This window comes from Leptodactylus fuscus, chromosome 5 (genome assembly GCF_031893055.1).
Source record: "Leptodactylus fuscus isolate aLepFus1 chromosome 5, aLepFus1.hap2, whole genome shotgun sequence".
NCBI lineage: Eukaryota > Metazoa > Chordata > Amphibia > Anura > Leptodactylidae > Leptodactylus > Leptodactylus fuscus.
In genome coordinates this window covers 127,857,854-127,873,156 of record NC_134269.1, presented here as the reverse complement: position 1 = coordinate 127,873,156, position 15,303 = coordinate 127,857,854, and the positions used below count along the sequence as shown (strand labels likewise).

At 43.2% G+C, this 15,303-nt stretch overlaps 1 protein-coding gene across 1 annotated transcript in view; it reads right to left on the bottom strand.

Annotated features, from left to right (window-relative positions):
• Positions 1–14,959, bottom strand: part of LOC142203487 (V-type proton ATPase subunit S1-like) — a 64,237-nt gene extending 49,278 nt beyond the window's left edge. Inside the window, exon 1 of the mRNA XM_075274273.1 lies at positions 14,862–14,959. Coding sequence (XP_075130374.1) covers positions 14,862–14,959 — 98 coding nt within the window. The remainder of the gene's footprint in view (positions 1–14,861) is intronic.
• Positions 14,960–15,303: the final 344 nt, after the last annotated feature.

Sequence of the window (15,303 nt, the reverse complement as noted above, 5' to 3'; positions counted from 1 at the left end):
TTCTCGGCTGAGAAACTAACTTAAATGTAAGGAAACTTTTCCCTGACTATACAGGAGACTGGCTACCAGTCTCCCACCTTGGCAACAGCAACGGGTGGCACAGTACCTGCTCTGTAGATTTGGTCTGGACAGGTCAGCTCTGTCAGTGTGGTGCTACAGACCTAGTCTTCACACTCAGACTATTATCAGGCCTTGATTAGTCAGCTGACCAACCTGGTGTGGGTCTTTACCATACACCCTTTAGGTGCCTGGCTGGAAAATACCTGTCTTCCCAGACCATACCCTTCACCCTCTCACAGAACCTACTAATTATTAGATGCCGCTGGAGAACATTTTTAGGTGTATACCAGCAATTGGAGATTATTATATTGTGTTGGGCCACTGGGGAACCATATACTGCATGTTGGGCCACTAGGGAGCAAGCTACTATGTGGGGGTCACTAAGGGAGCCTAGTTATGGTAAAAGGTGAATTTTTATATGTGCTGGGTGGGATATATAAGGTGGTGTAGCTGCTGTGATGCAGATACAATTGTATCAATACTGCATCACAAAAGAATGCAAGCACTTTTAGGCTAAGGCTTTTTCCCCACAGCACTTTTCACAGAAAGTCCACAGAGTTTTCTTTTGTGGACTTTCTGCTTCCATTATACCTATAGAGAAACTAGTGGCGTTTACGTAGGTATAATTCACATGCTGCCATTTCCAAAACCACAATGGTTTTGGAAACTGCAGTGTATCCACTTCAAATATTTTTTTCTGCAGGGACTAATGAATTCCATCCACTTTGCAGGGACTGTAAAATGATGCAGTTTTTTGTATTTACACCACGTGGCCCCTGGCCTAAGGCTCCGTTCCCACAGAGTAACATGCCACTCATTCTGACACGTAAACAGAAATACTCGTACTCTATCGAATACTACTCCTATTCACAGTAAAGATTCGATTCAGAACCAGCGTTGATTGGCCGTATAGCATTCCGCCAATCAACGCTGGTTCTGCAGCAGGCTCTTCTTTGCTAGTTGGGAGAGCTGGCAACTTGCGATATGCGAGAGCTGACTTTTTCTCATATGAATGCATTGACCAGCGTTAATTGGCCGAATGCTATACAGTGTACAGCATTCGGCCAATCAACGCTGGTTCTGCCAGAGGCTTGTCTGTGACGAGGCGGAGTCTAAGATCAGACCACAGCAGGCTTCATTGGAGGAGAACCCCCCCGAACAGAATATCAGTGCAACTGCAAGCGCTGGACAGTTAAGCACAAGTACTCCATAGCATATAATGGAATCCGTGTGCTTGCCACGCACTGCCCGCACAAATCATTTGTGCGACCAGTGCGCTGCAAGCACACGGACCCCGTTATTGTCTATGGGGTCCGTGCACTTTAACTACACAACTCTCCTCCTAAACACTCTCCTCCTGCTACTCGTGGACTTGGCGACTCTCCTTTAGTCGAATAGTGGTTTCCCCCGAAAAGAGCATTTTTTCCCATAGACTATAATGGGATTCGATATTCGATCGAGTAGTCGAATATTGAGGCTCTACTCGAAAAGAATATTGAATCTCGAATAATTCACTACTCGCTCATCTCTATTGATTTGTATTCACTATATGCCTCTGGTGACCCTGTTTGCCACTTGGTGACCCTGTTTTGTAAGGTCACTGTTAAAGGTGTCCGTTAAAAAAACCCCAAAAAACGGACACCTATCATCACAGACACAAACGGGCAGTAACTGATGGCTATGAGTTACTGTTCGTTATAAGTCCGTTGCCCATAGACTTCAATGTTAAAAAAATAACGGACACTTGCATGTAGGATTTTTTTTGTCCACTGGAAAAAAAAGGACTTGGATGTAAACGGACACTAACAGACATGAGATAAAATCCCATTTAAGGCTGAGGCCCCACATTGCGGAAACACAGCTTTTTTGTTGCAGATTTTGTTGTGGTTTTTTGAGCCAAAGCCAGGAGTGGATTGAGCAGAAGGGAGAACTTCCTATATATTTCCCATTCCTTTTGTAGTCATTCTTGGCTTTAGCTCAAAAAAAGGCAACAAAAAATGCTGTGTTTCTGCAACGTGGGGCCTTAGCCTAAATGAATGGAAATTTTAACGGACTACTGCCAGTTCAGCTAGTGTCCATTGCTAAAATCTTGTAATGGTCAATAGCTACGGATACTGTTGATGGTCACCAACAGTAGTGTGAACACCCCCTGACTTGTAAGATGACTTGAGTTCCACTTTTTACCAATACCACTCACAGATGATTGGGGAATATCTAAGAGGGAAGAAATGTCATTTATTTACAACAATGGTATCCTGCTGAAATTCAGTAAGCTCTTTAGAACAAGTCATTCTTTCACTAATGTTTGTAAAGGCAGACTGGATGTCTAAGTGCGGGATTTTATATACTGTGACGTTTAAGAGGAGTGTCTCAATACTTTCCTCCAGATATGGTATATATACAATTCCTATTTGTTTGGCTTGCTTCAGTTTGCAGACCTGACCTTTTGTGAAATCTCATTAACAGTGAGTTACACCCTAAGGGGGTGACTCCTACTGCTCTTATCAAATATTTATAATGTTTTGTAACATGCTTTTTCTTATTATTATTAAATCAATAGTCTTAACATTTTAACAAACAACATGAGCACTACTCAGTAAAGACTGATACCAAAGACAGTGATAAGGAGAGCGGCTGAAGACTATTACATAACTGGACAATTCCACGTACAGTAAATGAGACCTCTCTGTTTTGAACAAAGGAAAGTGTCATGAAGAAGTGGAATTTTTAATAAGCTTTCTGGTACAATTTCAATATTGAGCAAGATATAAATGAATAATAAACAGATTAAGGAAGTTAGCATAAAGACTGTTCTCCTGGTTTACGATTTTCTTGTAAATATTATCAAAATTTTATATACAATAAATAAAATTTCCATACAAAACACAATCATCTAATCTGGTGACAAATGCTGAGCTTTAAAGGGACAAAAAAAATCACTTGTCAAAAAAGGTCTGTAAGTGCTATTAATAGGTTAATAAATACACCCGAATAGCTTTAGCAGAGTTTTGAGTGATTTCTGGCATCCTCTGCATTTGTTTACATGGTCTCTTCCTGTTCTGTTTTCCTGCCTTACTATTACAGTTGAGTCAAGTCTTTAAAGATGGTGTCCACGCTGAAGCAGAGTGACTATCATAGCCACCAAGTCTCTGCTGTGCAATACCATATAATACAGACTCTGATTGCAGGCATTGCATTTACTGGCAGCCCCACAGTAAAAAAAAAAACAACAAAAAAAAAACCTTGGGACCGGTACCATTGGAATGCAGAATGGCTCCCATGCATGCAAGACCTTGGGAGCTGTCTGGTTTCTTAAAAAAAAAACAAAAAACAGTCCTGTCATAGAAATATAACTAAAGAGGCTTGTCTATGACCATCCTTAATAGTTATATAGTGAATCTCCAATAGACTGCAATACAGTTATATTGCAGTCTATGAGACTTGCAATGAAAAGATTGCAGATTCAAGCCCCCTAGGTGGGCTAATAAAATAATTAAAACATGAAAGCAAAAGTTTTTAATAATATAAAAAAACAATAAAAACTAAACATTCAAATCACACCCTTTCCCTTAATTTGAAATAAAAAAAATAACAAAAACAAACATAAATAAATTATACTTTCCTGTATTTTCTGTACATAGTATACATCCCCATGTTCGAAATCCCCCAGTCTACAAACATATAAAAATTAAAAGATCCAAACCGCTGTTTTTTTTTGCTGTTTCGCTTCACATAAAAATTTTAATAAAAAATGATCAAAATATCAGATATTCCCCAAAATGATATGACTAAAAAGTAGATCTGACTCTTCAAAAAAAAGACGCCTTATGCATCCCCATACACGTAAATTGAAAAAGGTGACAGAATATGGCGGCTCCAAGATTTTTTTTTTGCTTTTGCAAAGTTTTGGATTTTTTTTAAGGGGTTAAATTGTAAATAAAACTATAGAACTTTGGTAACCCCAGAATCATACTGACTCATAGAATACAGGTGACATGTCGTTTTGGCTACATAGTGAATAGTGTAAAAAACGAATAAAAGTCACACAAATGAAGTTTTTCTCCAATTCAAATCCATTATGATTTTTTTTTCCAGTTTGCCAGTACATTATACACAATATTACATGGTACCATTACAAAGTACATTTTCTCCTGCAAACATTAAGCCCTCATATGGCTCTATGAACAGACAAGTAAAAAGTTGTCAGGTTTGAAAGGTGGGGAGTCAAAATTAGTGTCAAGCACTGAGGACTCTTATCTTTTAAATGAACAGCTAATTTGGGTGCCATAGGTTATTAATCTTTATTGTCATTAATAACCATTAGGATTGCACAATGTTGAGGAACACTGAGTTTTCTGATCATGCTAGTTTTATTATTTTAGAGCTATTTTTTTCAGACTGACTGACCTTCTATAGAATGCATTCAAGTAGACTTCAGATTTCGTTTCAATACAAAAAGCTTATGAAAAATTTATCTAAATAAGATGCTGTGCAATAAATTTTTCATAAGTCTGTACCATCACCAGGAAAAAAGACCTGGACATATAAGCAGATGGTCTTCTCAATTGGGAGTAATACATTTCATATCGGACATATTGCTGTTCAGTGGCTGACAAAAAAAAACAAAGAATTTGCATATTTTGTTTAAAACTTAATTATTTTTATATCCATTATAATGCCAATAATCTGGTGGCTTTTGGTAAAAAGAAAATTGAATAGAAAGACTATGATTTATGTAATTTATGAAAATATATACAGGATTCTATAAAACAGGGGTAGGGAACCTTTGACTCTCCAGCTGCTGTGAAACTACAACTCCCAGCATGCTCCATTCACTTCCATGGGAGTTTCAAGAACGGCAGAGCAAGTATGCATGCTGGGATTTGTAGTTTTGCAACAGCTGCAGAACTGTACGTTCCCTAACCCTGCTATAAAAGAATGAAGGATGTCATGTGTGTGAAGAAGATAATGGACCCAATACATCCACTTTTTTTCCACAAACATTTCTGATATATACATTTCACATCAATGCTGGAGAAAAACTCAACTAGCAGAAGGCATAAAAGGAAATGGGTGTCATGATGAAAGTGAAAAAAGAAGCAATACTTACTTACCCCTGGTCCTCTGTTACAGTGTCAGGTCCCCTGTTCCACATCATGCCCACACTGGTTTGACCAGAAGGGAAGCAGCTCATATGACCACTGTGGCCAATTACTGGCTTTTACAAAGACATGTGGGGTACCAGTATATCACTGGTATCCAACATTTGACCTCAAAGGCCAATGATTGGCTGATGCAGTTTGTGAATGGAATGGGGAACCAATGGTGGAACAGAGGACTGAAAGTAAGAGGGTATAGTTCTTTTTTTTTTTATTTTAGCCCATTACTGGGTCTCCACCTGAGTTTTCCAGTTTGCATGAAAAACTTTAATGATGGGTTTCCACTGGATGGTCTGCTGGTTTTGACTGCTGAATTTGTCTGAATTGCATAGCTCCAAAATACTCTGTTGTTTTTTGTGGCCTCATACCTTGGCTTTAAACAAGACAAAGATCACCGCTCTAGGCCCCACAGCTCCGGAACAAGAGCCATTTGAAGTGACTGGTCCCTGCTCTCTCTGCACTTTCCCTGAACATCTCATGGTCGGGTAAACCATAACGTACTTTGCTCAAACCTTGAACGGCATACGTTCAACACTGTCACGGGGTTAGTTGGGCATTCAGAAATGTTAGTCTTGTGATGGATATTTTTCTGGAAGTTTAATATAATCTGAGGTTTGTAATACAATCTCCCAAATATCTTTATTAATATTAAGTAAGTGTGTTCAATCTTTCTCTCATTAATGCCTCTAGTCATCATTCTAGTGCTGAAACTACATGGGTGTAAATCTTTATAAAGCTATCGGGTGACCAATGGCTCATGCATTTGTCAGTCACTTGAAATTTAATGTTTAGCTTCAAATATTAATACCCACATGTTGTAAGGGAATTGCAATAGGAGCAATTCCCCAGTAGCTGCTGGAGAACCCTGGGGGAGGGACACAATAGACAGTGAGCCCTAAGCTGAACCCACCACTGCCCCTAACTGCTTGCCGGTCCTATCCTAAGTAATAGGTGGCAACTGGTTGACGGGGCCTTCCTATATAAGTAACAACACAGAACGAAGACAAGACAAACAACAACAAAGGAAGGTCAGCTAGCCAAGGGTCCAGTAACAGTCGAGCAATGCAGTACAGAATCAAAATCCAATAGAATAGTCAATAGGGTAAGCCAGAGGTCAGTAATACAATAGCAGCAGACAGAGGAGCTAGCAAGGACAAGTTCTAAGGATTGAGTTTCAATAGCCAGCAAGTCAGAGTGGGCGGATGGCATGTATATAGAACGCCCAGGACCAGCCCTAGACTTGATTGGAAGACAGTCTGTTGATCACAGAGGCAAGACTAGAATTAACCATTTCATGAACAGAGGGAAACAAGGTGCAGCAGATGATTGTAGTGGAAATTCAATTACTGAAATAGAGCAGTGTTCCCACAGTGCAACAAAAAACACTAAGCAATTAATCAAACTTGACACGCCTCCTGCGCCGCAGTGTTCGAGCAGAGGGTAGCGCAGAGACCCAAACAGGCAGAGATGTTACACATGTGCTATGAATAATTTTTCAATAGTGAGTCTAAGTGTAAATTATATTAAAATGAAAATTTCATACCATAGAAAATATATAATAATAGTCTATATATAAAAAACCTCAAATTCTGTAGTAGTCTGCTCTATACAAATCCACAGTTCTCGCCGATTTGGGTGAAATTTGGCACGCCCCCCTCTCCATGCACAAGAGCAGAATACTGCGCACATTACATCTCGCTTGCGTCCCCCCGTCATGAGATTGGGACCCCCAAAGTTAGGCCCTATACATATAATGGGGAAAAGTGAAAGCAAAAGTGCGAACGTACAATAGATAGTTGTGTAACTGGAAACCAATTTTACTTTTTGGTCCATGAACTACTTATAGATTACACTGGAGGGAGGGGGGAAGGGGTGCACTATGTTGTTAATTGGATGTAAAGGTTTTATATGCTTGTGTAAGTTGCATAAATTTTAATTTTTATTAAAAAAAACCTGTTAAAAATAGTTGTAATAGTTCATACTACATAATATGTATTGAATATATAAAATAAATAAAAATGTTGAAATAAAAAAAAAAAGTTCACATCAATGTCATGACAAAATAGTAAAATGACTAAATAACAAAAATTTAAAGTGGAAAAAAGATTTACTGTATCAATTTGAGTGTGACACTGAAAATTTCACTTTAACTATCATAACCAACAATGCAACATATTTTCTGCGAGCGAAGCCGCGGGTATTCTACTAGTGATGTATAAAGTATGTCCTCAACATTTGTACAACCCAAACTGTATTTGCTTTTTCATGGTAAAAAAAACCTTTCTGTGAGGAAAGTTTTTTGTGTTTAGGATTCTCTGTGAATTATGTGAGATTTATACATCTTTTTCAAACTAGAAACTAGTCATAAATCTTAAACTTAGTACACACTACTAGAGATGAGCGAGTACTGTTCGGATCAGCCGATCCGAACAGCACGCTCCATAGAAATGAATGGATGCACCTGGTACTTCCGCTTGGACGTAGCCGGCGCGCTTAACCCCCTGCGTTCCCCCTACGTCCATTCATTTCTATGCGAGCGTGCTGTTCGGATCGGCTTATCCGAACAGTACTCGCTCATCTCTACACACTACAAGTCATAATAAAACCATTATAAGTAGAATCTTTAAAACCTTCTAAAATGCATTCTAACAAATCCTGACAGGTCTCATAGACTTAAAATTTAGTTTTAAGGGTTGTGGTAGATGCAGGGGTGAACCTGCCTGTTTCGCCGCCCGAGGCGGACGAAAGTCGCCCCCCCCCCTCCCCCGGATCGGCGGGGGGTGGAGCGGAGGTGGCGTGGCCTAGTGGCGTTAGCAGGCAGAGAGCAGACACGGAGAGGACCTGCTCTCTGCCTGAGTGTGAGGGGAGGCCGCTGGAGCAGCGCTGCTCCAGCGGCCTCCCCAATCCACCGCTCGATGACGCTAAGCCAGTCCAGGACAGCTTGTCCTGGAGTGGTTTAGGTAAGCAAAAATGCCGCCCTCCCCGGGGCCCTGGCATAGCGCCGCCTGAAGCGGTTGCTTCAGGTCGCCTCATTGGAGGTTTGGCGCTGGGTAGATGCAGTTGTAACAGTTACAAGTAGTCCCTGATGCCTGAGAAAGGCCAGAGGTCCTTCTGCTAGATACATAGCAGCAATATTAAGGAAACACACTAGGTGGCTGCCCTGATACAGACGTTATAGATTTTGTAATGGGCCCCGGGACATAGAGGTGACACCTAGAGATGAGCGAACACTAAAATGTTCGAGGTTCGAAATTCGATTCGAACAGCCGCTCACTGTTCGAGTGTTCGAATGGGTTTCGAACCCCATTATAGTCTATGGGGAACATAAACTCGTTAAGGGGGAAACCCAAATTCGTGTCTGGAGGGTCACCAAGTCCACTATGACACCCCAGGAAATGATACCAACACCCTGGAATGACACTGGGACAGCAGGGGAAGCATGTCTGGGGGCATAAAAGTCACTTTATTTCATGGAAATCCCTGTCAGTTTGCGATTTTCGCAAGCTAACTTTTCCCCATAGAAATGCATTGGCCAGTGCTGATTGGCCAGAGTACGGAACTCGACCAATCAGCGCTGGCTCTGCTGGAGGAGGCGGAGTCTAAGATAGCTCCACACCAGTCTCCATTCAGGTCCGACCTTAGACTCCGCCTCCTCCGGCAGAGCCAGCGCTGATTGGCCGAAGGCTGGCCAATGCATTCCTATGCGAATGCAGACTTAGCAGTGCTGAGTCAGTTTTGCTCAACTACACATCTGATGCACACTCGGCACTGCTACATCAGATGTAGCAATCTGATGTAGCAGAGCCGAGGGTGCACTAGAACCCCTGTGCAAACTCAGTTCACGCTAATAGAATGCATTGGCCAGCGCTGATTGGCCAATGCATTCTATTAGCCCGATGAAGTAGAGCTGAATGTGTGTGCTAAGCACACACATTCAGCACTGCTTCATCACGCCAATACAATGCATTAGCCAGTGCTGATTGGCCAGAGTACGGAATTCGGCCAATCAGCGCTGGCTCTGCTGGAGGAGGCGGAGTCTAAGATCGCTCCACACCAGTCTCCATTCAGGTCCGACCTTAGACTCCGCCTCCTCCGGCAGAGCCAGCGCTGATTGGCCGAAGGCTGGCCAATGCATTCCTATGCGAATGCAGACTTAGCAGTGCTGAGTCAGTTTTGCTCAACTACACATCTGATGCACACTCGGCACTGCTACATCAGATGTAGCAATCTGATGTAGCAGAGCCGAGGGTGCACTAGAACCCCTGTGCAAACTCAGTTCACGCTAATAGAATGCATTGGCCAGCGCTGATTGGCCAATGCATTCTATTAGCCCGATGAAGTAGAGCTGAATGTGTGTGCTTAGCACACACATTCAGCTCTACTTCATCAGGCTAATAGAATACATTGGCCAATCAGCGCTGGCCAATGCATTCTATTAGCTTGATGAAGCAGAGTGTGCACAAGGGTTCAAGCGCACCCTCGGCTCTGATGTAGCAGAGCTGAGGGTGCACAAGGGTTCAAGTGCACCCTCGGCTCTCCTACATCAGAGCCGAGGGTGCGCTTGAACCCTTGTGCAGCCTCAGCTCTGCTACATCAGAGCCGAGGGTGCGCTTGAACCCTTGTGCACACTCTGCTTCATCAAGCTAATAGAATGCATTGGCCAGCGCTGATTGGCCAGAGTACGGAATTCGGCCAATCAGCGCTGGCTCTGCTGGAGGAGGCGGAGTCTAAGATCGCTCCACACCAGTCTCCATTCAGGTCCGACCTTAGACTCCGCCTCCTCCGGCAGAGCCAGCGCTGATTGGCCGAAGGCTGGCCAATGCATTCCTATGCGAATGCAGACTTAGCAGTGCTGAGTCAGTTTTGCTCAACTACACATCTGATGCACACTCGGCACTGCTACATCAGATGTAGCAATCTGATGTAGCAGAGCCGAGGGTGCACTAGAACCCCTGTGCAAACTCAGTTCACGCTAATAGAATGCATTGGCCAGCGCTGATTGGCCAATGCATTCTATTAGCCCGATGAAGTAGAGCTGAATGTGTGTGCTAAGCACACACATTCAGCACTGCTTCATCACGCCAATACAATGCATTAGCCAGTGCCGATTGGCCAGAGTACGGAATTCGGCCAATCAGCGCTGGCTCTGCTGGAGGAGGCGGAGTCTAAGATCGCTCCACACCAGTCTCCATTCAGGTCCGACCTTAGACTCCGCCTCCTCCAGCAGAGCCAGCGCTGATTGGCCGAAGGCTGGCCAATGCATTCCTATGCGAATGCAGACTTAGCAGTGCTGAGTCAGTTTTGCTCAACTACACATCTGATGCACACTCGGCACTGCTGCATCAGATGTAGCAATCTGATGTAGCAGAGCCGAGGGTGCACTAGAACCCCTGTGCAAACTCAGTTCACGCTAATAGAATGCATTGGCCAGCGCTGATTGGCCAATGCATTCTATTAGCCCGATGATGTAGAGCTGAATGTGTGTGCTAAGCACACACATTCAGCACTGCTTCATCACGCCAATACAATGCATTAGCCAGTGCTGATTGGCCAGAGTACGGAATTCGGCCAATCAGCGCTGGCTCTGCTGGAGGAGGCGGAGTCTAATGTCGGACCTGAATGGAGACTGGTGTGGAGCGATCTTAGACTCCGCCTCCTCCAGCAGAGCCAGCGCTGATTGGTCGAGTTCCGTACTCTGGCCAATCAGCGCTGGCCAATGCATTCTATTAGCCCGATGAAGTAGAGCTGAATGTGTGTGCTTAGCACACACATTCAGCTCTACTTCATCAGGCTAATAGAATACATTGGCCAATCAGCGCTGGCCAATGCATTCTATTAGCTTGATGAAGCAGAGTGTGCACAAGGGTTCAAGCGCACCCTCGGCTCTGATGTAGCAGAGCTGAGGGTGCACAAGGGTTCAAGTGCACCCTCGGCTCTCCTACATCAGAGCCGAGGGTGCGCTTGAACCCTTGTGCAGCCTCAGCTCTGCTACATCAGAGCCGAGGGTGCGCTTGAACCCTTGTGCACACTCTGCTTCATCAAGCTAATAGAATGCATTGGCCAGCGCTGATTGGCCAGAGTACGGAATTCGGCCAATCAGCGCTGGCTCTGCTGGAGGAGGCGGAGTCTAAGATCGCTCCACACCAGTCTCCATTCAGGTCCGACCTTAGACTCCGCCTCCTCCAGCAGAGCCAGCGCTGATTGGCCGAATTCCGTACTCTGGCCAATCAGCACTGGCTAATGCATTGTATTGGCGTGATGAAGCAGTGCTGAATGTGTGTGCTTAGCACACACATTCAGCTCTACTTCATCGGGCTAATAGAATGCATTGGCCAATCAGCGCTGGCCAATGCATTCTATTAGCGTGAACTGAGTTTGCACAGGGGTTCTAGTGCACCCTCGGCTCTGCTACATCAGATTGCTACATCTGATGTAGCAGTGCCGAGTGTGCATCAGATGTGTAGTTGAGCAAAACTGACTCAGCACTGCTAAGTCTGCATTCGCATAGGAATGCATTGGCCAGCCTTCGGCCAATCAGCGCTGGCTCTGCCGGAGGAGGCGGAGTCTAAGGTCGGACCTGAATGGAGACTGGTGTGGAGCTATCTTAGACTCCGCCTCCTCCAGCAGAGCCAGCGCTGATTGGTCGAGTTCCGTACTCTGGCCAATCAGCGCTGGCCAATGCATTCTATTAGCCCGATGAAGTAGAGCTGAATGTGTGTGCTTAGCACACACATTCAGCTCTACTTCATCAGGCTAATAGAATACATTGGCCAATCAGCGCTGGCCAATGCATTCTATTAGCTTGATGAAGCAGAGTGTGCACAAGGGTTCAAGCGCACCCTCGGCTCTGATGTAGCAGAGCTGAGGGTGCACAAGGGTTCAAGTGCACCCTCGGCTCTCCTACATCAGAGCCGAGGGTGCGCTTGAACCCTTGTGCAGCCTCGGCTCTGCTACATCAGAGCCGAGGGTGCGCTTGAACCCTTGTGCACACTCTGCTTCATCAAGCTAATAGAATGCATTGGCCAGCACTGATTGGCCAGAGTACGGAATTCGGCCAATCAGCGCTGGCCAATGCATCCCTATGGGAAAAAGTTTATCTCACAAAAATCACAATTACACACCCGATAGAGCCCCAAAAAGTTATTTTTAATAACATTCCCCCCTAAATAAAGGTTATCCCTAGCTATCCCTGCCTGTACAGCTATCCCTGTCTCATAGTCACAAAGTTCACATTCTCATATGACCCGGATTTGAAATCCACTATTCGTCTAAAATGGAGGTCACCTGATTTCGGCAGCCAATGACTTTTTCCAATTTTTTTCAATGCCCCCGGTGTCGTAGTTCCTGTCCCACCTCCCCTGCGCTGTTATTGGTGCAAAAAAGGCGCCAGGGAAGGTGGGAGGGGAATCGAATTTTGGCGCACTTTACCACGTGGTGTTCGATTCGATTCGAACATGGCGAACACCCTGATATCCGATCGAACATGTGTTCGATAGAACACTGTTCGCTCATCTCTAGTGACACCCAAGAGCAATGCTAACAGATCAGAGGGAAGTCATCTTTACCCTCATACAAAAAATGTCCTGAAGGCAGAGCAGTTATAAGACAAGTTTTAGAACCTGCTAAGCTTAGATATACCACCTCCTCAGTACATTGTCCCTTGTTACTTTATAATGCTAATCATCACTATTGGCTTGGAATATATTTTATTCCAGGTTTTATTATATCACCACTTCATGACCATGTATGCAGAAAATATCACAAAGACCAATATACCAATACTATCACTGTGAAGTGGTCATACATATAACAGTTCTTATACTGTATAGTGAATACAGTACAAGTAAATCCAGTGACTCACAGGTAATATCTTCTTGGAACCTTCTCATCATTTTCCACTGTATGAGGCTCAGATCTCCATTGTCTCTCTGATGATGCTGTCAGACATCTTTGGTTCTTTGCTTTTCTAGTACATATACAGCCTTTGTGTCCAAAGATTGTAAGATTCTCCCCTTTATAATAACCAAAATAGTTGTGGCCCATTGAGCTTCCTACACAATAATAGTACTCACCTTTGTGTAACACATAATGAAAGTGCCCCCAATTGCTATATCTACTGCTGTCAAACACACCAAAACCATGGTGCGATGGGCATGAACAGAACCTTTGTAGATATGTAAAATGTAGACTTTTCTCATTTTGAATTGCCAATTGAGGCCCGGTATTCCATTCGGGGAGTCCGCTTGGGGACTTGCCATATGGAATACTGAACACATTAAAAAGCAGTGATCAATGAAAGCACACATGCCCCAAAGACTATAATGGGGTCTGTGTGTGTTTTCTGCGCGGTGTCCGCACAAGTCATGTGGAAAGGAACGTAGTTATTGAATTACTTTTCTCTCCGCCTGACTCATGCGGACACCGTATGGAAAACACACAGACTCCATTATAGTCTATGGGGTCCATGTGCTTTCATTGCTCACCACTTTTTAATGCATTTGGTATTCCATTCGGGGGGTCCCCAAGCAAAACTCCCCGAACGGGATACCGAATGCAGATGTGAACCCGGCCTTACTGTAAAAGCTTGATTTAGTTTGAAAAATATTTTGTATTATTGTCCAGGACTCTTTTAACCAAGCAAATGCAGACTCATCTAAGGGACTTGACGGCCCATTCTGTCTAGGCAAGAATTATATCACCAGAATCAGTTCTATTTCATTAACTGAATGTATAAAGACTGCATATTAAAATGATTGTGACCGATCCGACTGCACCTTCTATAAGACCCCCTCTGGGACATAATGTTCTGCGTCTGAATAAGACCTTTCACTTCCTACAGCACGTACTAGCAGAGAATTAGCCAAATGACAGAAAAGCATTTATAATCTGGTAATTGCAATAATAAATTATAGGTGAATGGAGCAGTTTATACAAAGAAGACCTTTTACTGAAAGACCTGAAAAATGATTTTATGCATAAAGAGATCTGGAATATATCATTCATTAGTCAATCTGTTGAAGGCTCAATTAAATTAAACATACCTCAATTATTGCAGCATTTATACATCTTTTAACTACTTGTTGGCATGCAATAAAACATAGAATCACATTTTTATTAAATGGTGTCCACACAGGATGTTGGCATCGTGGATTTGCCTCCATGGCCTTAACAGCAGTGTGAAAAAACTCTGTAGTTTGACCTGAACTTTGGGATTTCAAGCCAGAGGAGTAGCTGGCATCATTCCAAAATTATACTGTTACAAAGCCACCACCACATGTTGGACAGTTGTCCCGTGTAGACTCAACCTGTGAATCTAATGTACAGTATGTCAGATTTATCAAATGCAACTTTTTTTAAAAGTTTCAAAAATTGTCACAAACTCAATCCAGCAGGTGAGCGGCATAGACAGTAGAGACAGAAGTTTTAGACTTTACACATGCATTAAATTTTGTGCAATGTTTGATAAATCTGGGGCACTTGAGAACTCCAGCAGAGTTGACATTCCCTATATGAAATCAGTGGAATCTGATAAGATTTATTAGGGATAGTTGTGTTTCACAATATTACTATAATTTATAGTATGCCGTTACATATATCATTGTTACATTCTACAGACAATAATGTGTTCTTTGAGGTACTAACCTTTCAGTTGACCACAGAAGGGCAGGCACATGGCTTACAGAGTTCACTCCTGAAGCACAGATAGAAGACAGAAGTAAAAGCCCAGACAGGAGCTGCATGTCTGCAAGCGGAGGAGAACTAAGAATGATCCTGCACTGCTAACTAAGACTTACAAAAGAAGAAAACCAGTTATAGCTGCAGCCTCTGGCTCCTACCAACATAGGGTGCTTGCTGTTTTGGGTAAACAGGAGCCAGTTTGTATATAATAAATAGACCAGCCCTTGGTGACTTTTCACCTTAGGCTCAAACAAAGGTTAACTGGTGCTCAAAAAGGATTTTGGCAAACTTTTATTTCTTATTAGTTTGTTTTTTTCTATTTCATTTTTTTTATTTTAACAGAATAGTGTTCAGGCTCCAGAGGTTAAAACCACAAGAATTCGGACATTTATCGCCTATCTTATGC